Raw genomic sequence first — 10,875 nt, forward strand, 5'->3', positions numbered from 1 at the left:
CATCATAGGAACAGCAATGAACTGTTAGTGCATCCAGAGGTTTTTTTGGCAAGGGCACCTGTGACCACATGGTGCCCAACGGCTGTGACGATGTCCTTCAGTGGCCCCCTCTGTCCTGTCTGGCCCCATTCAAATCTCCTTGAGTCACAACCCATTCACTCACCTGCTATGCCTTGATGGTAATGAAAAATAATAAGAGGCTGCCCTCCTTGGGTTGGTGAGTCTTTTGGGGCTCACTCCCTCTTTTTGCCTCAGTGCCTGTTTCCTCAGGCTCTGCCAGCTTTAAGGGTTAAATTAGTGGCTTCCTTCTGCCCCCACAGCACTCCAATGCCTCACAGATGGTACAAGTTATTGCTGCTAGGCCCTCTGGCCACAAAAGCTTTGTTGGGGCTTCAGCATGCCCGGCTTTGGCCCCTTTCCTCTACTTATATCCCCTAGCCCAAGGTCCACTGTTCTGGACCACAGCTGCTGGGCCCCAGCCCAGGTCTTGCCCTTCCTGGGCTCTGGATGGCCTTCTTGGCTTCAGGGTGCCTCTGTTCCTCTCCCTAGTCTAGGCTTTAGCCCTTCTGGCTGCAGCCTGCCTAGGTTCACCCTTCCTGGGTTGTAGGCTCTGGCCTTCCTGGTCTCAGCCCCTTCTCTGACCTCTCTCTGTGGTTTGGGCTATTGGCCCTCTGTGTCTCATATGTCTGCCCTGGCAAGGCCCACTGCTGTGCCTCCCTGGCACCCTGTGGCCTCCTCATTGCCCCTTATAGCCTTACCTGGTCCACTAGTACAGACTGGAAGGTAAAGGAAACTACTGCATTAACAAAAGCCTGCCCTGCTTGGGGCAAACGCATATAAAGGTGGGGGGAAAAAGTACTCTGACACTTTAACAAAACCCTCCTCTTAGGTTAAATAAACAGCCCTCAGCTCAACCCTGATCCCCTGGGGCTCTCACTGCTCCATTTCAGGCGTTGGTCAGGGTCTTTCAGGTGCTTCCCTCTCCTCCTGGGAGTTCAGTTCCTTCTGAAGTCCCCTCCGACCCTAGAAATCTGGGGTTTTTAACCGCTTTGGAGCATGACCTCTTCTGATCAGCCAACCCTCCTTTGGCACAGCTGCATCTGGTTAATTCTAACATGCAGCTTGCCCTGTTGCCTAGCTGCTGCCAGGCTTTGCCACCACTAATCTCCTTTTTAGTAGCAGGAGCCTTTGGCTTCTTGTTACATATTGTGCCCTTGTGTTACGGGGTAATAATGGCAGAGGCAGATAATCATGAACTACACCCTCAGAAATGGCTAAGTGGCTGGTAGTTGACCCCAGAAATACTTTTATTCAAGTCCTTTTTAGTGATAGCAACACCAGGCCCCCTGGATGCAGACAAGGGCTTGGTGTGTTGCTACTGTATGTGATTCTTACTATCCATAATGGCAGGGTGAGATATAGGGAAGGGCATGGGCATCTTCTGCCCTTCATCCTCTTATTCTTTTTTTTCTAGTTGTATGCGTCTTCACTTCCAGCACTTCCTTGACTTTGCCTTCCCTTTTATTGATTTATGCAGTTCCAGGCTCCTTCCTCAGAATATGGCAGGCCTTCACTTGACCAATTTTTACTTCCTTTGTTTTTTGAGCTCTGGGGAACTAGCTCAAACCAGTTTTCCAGTGGTCCTTGGAATGTATCAATTAAACAAGATTTATCACTCTGTAGATATGCAGTTCCTGCGCAAGTGTTTCTTATCTCCTTCACCACCTGGCCTGGCATCTCCTTGTCAATACTTAACTTCTTCCCTTACCCCACATACTTCATGGTCAGGCTACTAGAGTTTAAAAGTTCAATCATGCATCAGCTTCTTTGGGTCTGTACTTGTCTCAGAGGCTTCTGGGAAACTTAGCACCAATGTAAATATGTAGGAATACATAAACCACAGAATGGTACATAGTTCACTAATTATTACCAAAATGCTTCTAACAGAAGCTGCTTCATGCATTTCTTTTGAAGTTTTGATAATCTGTAAGGAATGTTACCAGTCTGGTTAGGACTCAAGCTTAGGCTGAGAGTAAACAAGTAAGGCCTGCTAGCAGCCCTTCTCAGCAGCTGGTAGCCTCGAAAGACAGGATCTCTAAATCCAGGGGGAAACGGGGCATGGTAGCATTGGGAGTGGGGAGGCCAATGAGATGTGATGGGGGAGGCAGGGAGGGAACCTAGGGCAATGGAAGTAAAGGTGGAAATTGCCTGGGCAGGTGGAGAGAAGGTTGCAGGCTTCAAGGTCAGCGGTTGGGAAGGAGGAGGGGGAGAGAGAGGGCAGTGATGGGAGGATTTCAGTATAGCATGTTGATGACTTACTTTTTCCTTTTGGGGAAATTAGCAAATTGCTTTTTTTTCCAGCTTTGCAAAAAAATAAAAAAAAGGGATGGCTGAAGGAGGGAGTCCAAAGTTGCAGATAAACAATGGGGGTTGTGGCCGTGGAAATTTGTTTAGCCAGGAAGATGCCAAAACTGAAGTAGGAGAAAGTGCAGCTGTGGTGAGGGGATGTTGCATTGTCAGAGGATAGGAGCAGGATGGACTTAGCTGTGGCTGAAAGTTCATAGGATGGACTCTGGTGGGAGAGTGGGGCATGAGAGATGGTGGGGGTGCAGTGGCAGGCAGAACTGGCTGAGTTGGTAGATTGTATACCATGAGTAAGAAACCAACTATGTATTGGAAACATTTTTTCTTTTTAAAGAACAGCTAAGAAGAGTGAGCATGGATTGAACTTTTATGGGCTAAATCATTACCTGAGCTCAATGAGGCTGAGGTTAGGGAAAGGCTGTAGTGGCTCTGAGCTGCCCTCCAATCTCCAGATACTGGGAGTAGTGGGGATTGAATCTGGCACTATACTGGCCAGCTCTGGTTCTCTGAAAGCCATTATGTTGAGGGAATCTCAAGCCATTGTTTGGAAATTTAGTACTTGGACCGCTCAGTCAGACCGACCACTTTGAAATGATGGAGGAAGGGAGAGACCCTGAAGCCAGCCTTCATACCTCTGCAGGGCTGAATGACTAACAGCTCCAGCCTGCAAGACCTCTTCTAGAATTGATGAGGGCAACTGGCTTACCCCTCTTCTACACCCCAGTAGGAGATCCAGCCTTTTCATGGCCACCATTGTCATAGAGCTTCAACTAAGGGTCTTATTTGTTTCTGATGGCTTCACTTTCTGTTCAAGAAAATTAGAACTACATGCTTTATGAATGGAAATGTTTTTCAAAGCTGCTTTTTCTCTAGGATGAAAGTGTCACACAGCTTGGTCAGGAGCTTGCGCAGAAACTGGGATTAAGGGTTCGGAAAGCATATAAGAGGCCTCAGGTATGACTCTTTGTAGACTGACTGTCCCTTGTCTTCTGCAGACATGTGTCCAGAAACGCTACCAGCACTGCTCTGAAGTATTCCCATATTCATGGCCTTGTGCTTCAGGCAGTCCCACTCTCACCAATCCATCTCCATCCTGATATGTAACACCCCCACAGGGGTACTAATGGCTATGGACCTACCTAAGTCAGGGTGAGATGGAGGATTTTCTGTAGCCTGCTCGTGGCATGCAAAGCCAATTTCATGGTTATTTTGTGATGGCCCTGTCTCTCGCTGCTGATTGGAGGGGACCCAGCAGCCCTGCCCCACACTGTTGATTGGTGGAGGATGCCTTCACTCAATCTGTGTTACTACTGCTTTTTTTTTTTGTTGATTTTGCAGGAAATCACGGCCAATGTCAGATTTTGTGGCGATTTGCAGACAACACTGTTTTTCATAGTTTCCACAAAACTGCCATTTAGGTCCCTGTTAATGGCCTGCAGACAGAATAATAGTGGTTTGGTGTATAATCTTAACATATTTTGCAAGCTAAGCAGCATGAAGTCCAGTCAGTGTTTGAATGGTTACCCTGAAGGCAGCGGTGTCAAACATATGGCCCATGGGCCAGATCCAGCCTGAAGAGCTGAATCATCCAGCCTACAGCCTTGATGGGGGACCTTCCCCTAGTGCCAGTCAAGTATCTGACTGAGACCTGCAGCACTGGGACCCCAGCAGCACCACAATTTGTTCCCATGGTGGTAGCCAAGTGCCTGCAATGCTGGGTTTGTTCCCGTGATGCTGCTGGCACTCTAGCATTGTAGCTCTTGCCCAGGGGCTGGGCTGCCACCATGCCAAGAGCAGCCAGGTAAAAGTACCAGCACCTGCACTGTCCCTGCAGCTGCATCCAAGCACCCAGGATGCCGGGGCTTTTCCTGCTGGACCAGCCAGAACAGGCACTGCATGCACTGGAACCAGTATGCGGGGAGGTGGGGCACAGGCCTGTGGGGCCAGCCCCGCACTATTCTGCCAGCCCGCAAACCAGGCTTGCATCACACAGGCAGATGAGTTTGACACTCCTGCTCTAAGCTAAACACTGGAGCTGCAGCAAATGGGTTTCATAATTCAGCAGGGAGAATCATTCTGCCAGTATTAAACATGTGCCCAAGTATTGTGGTAGGGGGCGCTAAGCTACCGCTGGCATTGCCTTAGTTAAAATCATTGTTCATGAGAGATCCTATGGCTTGTTTACTCAGGAACAGGAATGTTAGCCTCACTGTCCTGGCCGAATGCCAGCTTGTGGGATTGATGTTCTGTGTTCCTGAAATTCCTCTCTGCAGTTTCATTTTGATCTTAGATCATATTCTCTACCTCTGCTGTAGTGGTGGTGTGTGATATTAAACAACCACTCCTTTTCAGCTCCAGTTCTGCACACATTCACATTTGCAAGCACATTCACACACTCGCACCCCATCTTTGAGCAGTATGTTCTTGTGGGTGTGCAGTATAGAGCACACACAAGTGTTATTGGTTCAGAAGAAAATCTTTTCATTTAACTGAAGCTATGTATTTCAAAATCATTGAATCTCAGGAGGAAAGTTTTCCCTGACATATTTTTCACACTTTCTGTGGGCCCTCTTCACTTTTCCCTCTCATGTTGCTTTGCAGAGATGATTCTAAACTCTGTCTATGAAAGGAATATGTAATATTTTGCTTTTTATTAATCGTACTTTGTTGCAGCTTGTGTCAGCATTTATATTTCATTTCAGTGCTTTACTAAAGTTGTAGCACCTTCCTAGATTTTTTTTTCTTTTTATTGAAAAGGCGAAATCTGTCTATTATGGGGAGCATTTTCATATCCTTATTTTGTATTGATAAGGGATTTTATGCAGCAAGGTAGCTGGAATGAACCTAGGATGCTCATTTTGTTGCAAACGCCAAAATTGAATTTTGGAGTGGCTGACATGCAATAAAGAAATGGAGTGGTTGCGATTCCCTTTCATATATGTATCATAAGGAAGCATTATCATGTCTGTAAATAGCAGTCATTCAGGGCATCACTGTTCCTAAGGTCTTTGTTTTTCTTGCAGCAGGAATTGGAAACCTTCTCTCTACTCAGTAATGGCACATCAGTCAACTTATCCAATCAGGTAGATGCTATGCTTGTTTTCTCTGTATTAGGTAACAGGAGAATCTCTGTGTTTTGGTTGCATGCAAGTTGGTTACCTTTTTGGAGGAATGAAAATATCAGTGTTTTTATATTTCTTGTTTTCAAGGGGCAGTGTTAAGATGATAGCTGTCAAAGGCTGCATTTGGCCTGATACTGGTAGCACATAGCTCATGAAAGCTGAAAACATTCTGAAAATCTGATTTTTTTTTGATTGTCAGTTTTGTTTTAGTTCCTTTAGACTGGATGATTTCACTTCCTATTTATTTCAAGTTAGTTTCACTTCTGGTTCTGATGCAGTTACCTCAGTGCTAATAGGCAAGGACAAGCAATGAACTTAATGATGAAACTTATAAAGTACAGACAGTCAAAAAGCTTGAGGCTGAATTGATTAAATCTGCAACTTATTCTAAGCTGCATAGATTGAACTAGTAAGCAAGTGAATGGACACTCACTTTTGATTCCAGAAATGCAGCCACATGCTTGTATTGGCCCCCCTCTATTGGGAGAGGGAAGGAGCTGGGGGGGTGGGGAGGGTGCAGATCGAGGCCCCCATGGTGAGGGAGGGAGTGGGATGGGCTAGGGTGAATGGGGCCCTGGGCCCAGGGCCCAGGGTAGGTTGTAGGACAAAGCTGCAGGAGGGTCGTGCAGGGGGCATGGGTGAGGGAGTACGGCTCCCTGCCGCTGTGCGCAACCCTGGGGGAGTGGGGCATATGCCCCCTGGATTTGTGCATGGGGAGAGGCGGGTTGCCTGCTGGGGGCAGGGGCTCTGCACCCTGTTGCCTTTGCCCTGGGAGCTGTGTCATGCCATGTTGTGCCTCCTGTTGCTAGATGGGCGGGGGATAAGGCATGGCCAGTGCGTGGCTCCTGGGACAAAGGTAGCAGGGCCATAGCCCCAGCCGTCAGTGGGCAGCCCACCTCTGCCCCGCATATAAATTGGGGGGGGCCACATGCCCCCCATGCCTCCCCTGGGAAGGCATGCAGTGGCAGAGATCCATGCTCCTGGACAAGACTCCTGCAGCTCTATCCCATGACCTGCCCCTGCCCCACTCCTTCCCTCACCATGGAGGCCTTGATCTGCACCCCTCTTCCCTCTCCCCCAATGCCTTTTGCTCCACAGACTTACCTGCTGGGCACTGCTCTATGCACCACCACGGTGCATTCCGGTAGGGTTACCATATTTCTAGTTTCAAAAGTGTGTGTGTGGGGGGAGCGGGGGGATGTTGTAATATGTTTGTGGAGGGCAGTGTTATGCCTGTGCCCTGCTGTTGCCCCTCACTTCTGACCCACAGTACCCCACATGCTGCCAGAATGTGCGGGGACCCACACATACCCACCCCCCAACCATACAAAGTACCTGCATAATTTTGAGTTTTTAGCTATGTGATTAAAATCATGATTAATTGCACCTAATTTTTTTATCATGTCACTAATCATGATCACATTTTTTAATTGCTTGACAGCCCTATTTTATTTGTATTGTGGTGGTACCTAAAAGACCTGTTTGTAGATGAGGGCTCCATTGTCTTAGGCACTGTACAAATATTAAGCCAAAATTATGAAGTTTGTTTGCAGCTTCATGAAAACATTTCATATTAGTATTTTTAAATGATTTGCCACTTCGCATTTTCCTTAAGTAAACCATAACAGATGTTTAAAAATGTTATAGTTTTTGTACATAAAATAGGATGCTAAAGGATCATAGTTTGATGTTAATGTTAATGTGCGACTTGCCTTGCTATCTTTCTAGCTATGAGAATCAACCTTAAAGATTTTTTTGTAATTGCACCTAATATTTTTAAATTAAAAATGTTCCTTTTTTGGAAAAAAGAAACCACTGCACAAACACTAAATTTATCCGATTCATCTGCAAATGCAGTGTCTCCAACTTGTGTTTCACTGCTGTCTCAATCATTCTAAGCTGAAAGCAGGAAAAGAAAATCTTTGAACTTTTCCTATTTAGTGAAATTGCAACAATTTATTTCTTGCCTCCAGCTCACAGTCAGCAGTTGTTTTGGTAGAAATCTTTTCCTGTTTTTAGTTGCTATAAAAGTTTTTTGTGGTTATTAACTTGAAAAATAATGTGTGGTAAGAAAAGGGTAGTTGTGTAAGATGAGGCAATCAGATTACATGCTTCATGGAGCTAATTGATTTGGCTCTGGAATTTGGGAAGGAATATTTGTGAGCACACAAAACACCACAATCCTATTTCCAGAATTGCTCAGATGGCCAGGTATTATGGGGCAAGAGGGCTTAGAGTCCTCTGAAGCAACAGGTTTTGATCGTTGCTGGAGGTGAAGATCTCCAAGTTAGTTGGATTGGTTTACAAAACAGTACATTAGTTTTATGATTTTTAACTGAAAGGGACAGTTTTAAAAAAAAAAAAAAGGAAAAACGATGGCATTTCATAACCATTGGGGGAGCAGAAAGAGAATTGAGTTGTGAAGGACTTTTAAAGATGAATAAATACATTTGTGGTGGTGTTTTCTCCCTTTTCCCTCACCCCACTTCACTCCACCTTTGCAGACAACTTCCAATGGATTGGGTTCTATAGACGACATTGAAACAGGTAAGAGTTCTCCTTTCTGTTTGTTGGTGTATTTTTACAGTGGCTATAAAACACCTGAACAGGTTGGCAAATCTAAAAGGCCTTTTGGCTTCATTTGTATCTCTTTGGTATCTCTAAGCTTTAGAGACTAGGAGAGACCTTACTGGCAGAGGGAGGGCTTTGTAGCACGCATATATGGAAACTGGTTTCTCTTCATTGCTTCATTGGGACCAAGGGGGAAATCAGACAAAGGCGGCTCTAACTAGAACCTTTTGCGGTTGAATCCTTCTGGAGTTTAACCATTTGCAGTTGCAGTTATGAAGCAGAACAAGGGGCACATGGTATTTGTGGGTAAATGGGGAAGCCAGGGGATATAACCCTCTTTGACTGTGCTTTCTGAGGCTAGCGTAGATAAATGAGAAGTGAGATTCTGGTACGTGGTCCCAGACAAAACAGTTTAGTTGACATGAGGTTAAGGTTGGAGGCACACATCAGAGCTTTGAACGCATATTATTCTAATGGGTTTAGATGTTAGAAACCCAAAAAATGAAGAGTGAAAGTGTCAAGGTTTTACTCCTCACACCAGGATATGAACAGCCTTAACTCTTCCCCTTTCAAAGTGCTAGCCCAGAGTCTTGTCTTTCTTTCACAGTAGAATATTGGAGACATAGCACATTGGTTTTCCAATTGTCCTTGCTTGAATATGCCTCATATTAAGTATAAAGATTCATCACTAAATTAATTATTCCTCTCTTACATGTCAACACCTGAATTTAATGATTCAGGCTTTTGTTGTCTCAGTTAAAACATACTTATTCTGTATTTTAATGGTGCTTAAATAATTGCCTGTCACAGACTCATAAGACCCAGTCCTGTGAAGTGATGAGTATATCTTAGGAGCCCCAGTATCGAGATGATGAACTGGACACTTAATGCAGAGTAAGGAATGATTACCTTCAGTAAACTGCTCCTGCACTCAGCAGTTGGCATAAAAGCTCAGTGTCAGCTCTGCTAAGGCTGAATTTTGTCTCATAAAAGGTCAGATCTAAGGGTCCTATAAGTCATCTGTTTACTCAGACTGCCCTGAAAATTGGAGTGGCTCATGGAGAGGGCAGGGTGAAAGGTAGAGTTATTTTTCCAAATTTGGGAACATTTGAGCAATGGGGTTCTGACACGCCCTACCTCACCCTGCCCCTTTTCCATCACCTTTTGTTAAGGTTGATAGCTTCTACCAGTAATTTTCTGTGGAGATACAAGAATCTGATCCATGGATATGATCATAATGGTCTTGATAGTTTGACATAGCCCTAAGTTAGGGTATGGCATCCAGCTTTGAGGAAGCAAAACTGAAAATGGTTTTCCTAGAAAGGGTGAAACAGATACTCTCTAGATAGGCACTTGTGAGCCCATATACCTTATCCTGTGCATGCATAGTCTGAGTAGCCAATCATTTTTCTGATAAATTGAGTAGCTGTAGGGCAGTAATTCTCAACTAGGTTGACATAACATCTTTGTTGCTATGAGATCTTTTTAAGGGTGACACTTGGTATTAGCACTCTTAGGTGTGCAAATATCTACACAAGATTCACAGGGTAAACCTAGAGATTTTAAAAAGGAATCCATAGTGTCAAAACCATTTTGACCTGTTGTGGTCTTTCTGAGTTCTTTGGAACAGAAGAATTGGTCTATTATTTTTTGAAACTCAAAACCTGAGTGAAAGCTAAAAGAGGGTATTTCCCACTTCTGTGGGTGGAGGCAGTAGGATTAGCAATTTGCTTATGCATCTCCAGACAACCTGTTGGGACTAGTTGGCCCTGCTCAGCTTTCTCATGCGTCTTGATGTCATGTCACCATTTCATATTAGTCAGTGCCAAGCATCCACTCATGTGGGCTGTGTTGTCTGTTGTCATTGATGGTTAACATTTTAATTAATATAATACAGCTGATGTAAAGGATAAGTTTGCTACAAAAAATGAAAAGTTGATGAAGCATGTAATGAAATTATAATCAAGAGTGAATCTTTGCATTTAGAAACAAATTAAGTTGAAGCAAGCAAGTTCAAGTAGTAGTTGTAAGGCGATGCTGGAAATAGGTTAAGTTGAGAGAGCTCTCATTGTACTATCTAGCTACAAGGTACAGAGATGAGCACTATCCTAAACCTGAATATGTTGTCTTCAGTGAAAAATTATTTGATCAGGCTATGGTTCCAAGTAAGTTGAAATACCATTTCTTTATGAAGAATGGACACGGATAAATTTGGGTTATTTTTAAAATGTATGAAATGGGGTGCTGCTAAATTCAGAAAAGTTATGGAGAGGGGCCTCATGTCTTATAGGGTGGAGAACTCTGGGGGATATACAGAAGCCACTGAATGTGGTCTTCACAGAGCCAACATCAGTCAGATCCTGAGCAAAAATCTGGAGAAGGGAAGGAAAGAAAGACATCACTACAATCTTTTTCTGTCAAAGCATTTTGTTTTCTTTATTTGGGAAAATATAATCTGAGGATAGCAGGAAAGTTTAATTGCAGCTGCATCTCCTGAGTCTCTAAAGTGTGAAACGTTCATAGGCATTTTGGAAGGATTAAATGCACTCAGACGATGGATATTTAATTGCAGCCTTTGCTACCCCTCAACAGAGGCTTATTTTGTGTATGGGAGTTTCTTAGTTTTATAGTTGGTAGGGTTGGAAGGGACCTGAGCAGATCATCTGACCCCCTGCCATGGCAGGAAAGAGTACTGGGGTCAAATGACCCCGGCAAGGTATTCATGTAGCCTCTTAAAGACCCCCAGGGTAGGAGCCAGCACCACTTCTCTTGGAAGTTGGTTCCAGATCCTAGCCGCCCTGACAGTGAAGTAGCGCCT

At 44.6% G+C, this 10,875-nt stretch overlaps 1 protein-coding gene across 3 annotated transcripts in view; it reads left to right on the forward strand.

Annotated features, from left to right (window-relative positions):
- ZC3H7B (zinc finger CCCH-type containing 7B) overlaps window positions 1–10,875 on the forward strand; it is a 65,391-nt gene that overhangs the window by 14,914 nt on the left and 39,602 nt on the right. For 2 of the 3 annotated variants that reach the window (XM_019544999.1, XM_019545000.1), the window contains exons 6-8: window positions 3,238–3,318; window positions 5,388–5,447; window positions 7,991–8,033. In XM_019544999.1, the coding sequence (XP_019400544.1) occupies window positions 3,238–3,318; window positions 5,388–5,447; window positions 7,991–8,033 (184 nt within the window). The remainder of the gene's footprint in view (window positions 1–3,237; window positions 3,319–5,387; window positions 5,448–7,990; window positions 8,034–10,875) is intronic. The other variant, XM_019545001.1, reaches the window with a different exon arrangement.

This window comes from Crocodylus porosus, unplaced genomic scaffold (assembly GCF_001723895.1).
Source record: "Crocodylus porosus isolate Cpor-Errol unplaced genomic scaffold, CroPor_comp1, whole genome shotgun sequence".
Taxonomy (NCBI): Eukaryota; Metazoa; Chordata; order Crocodylia; family Crocodylidae; genus Crocodylus; species Crocodylus porosus.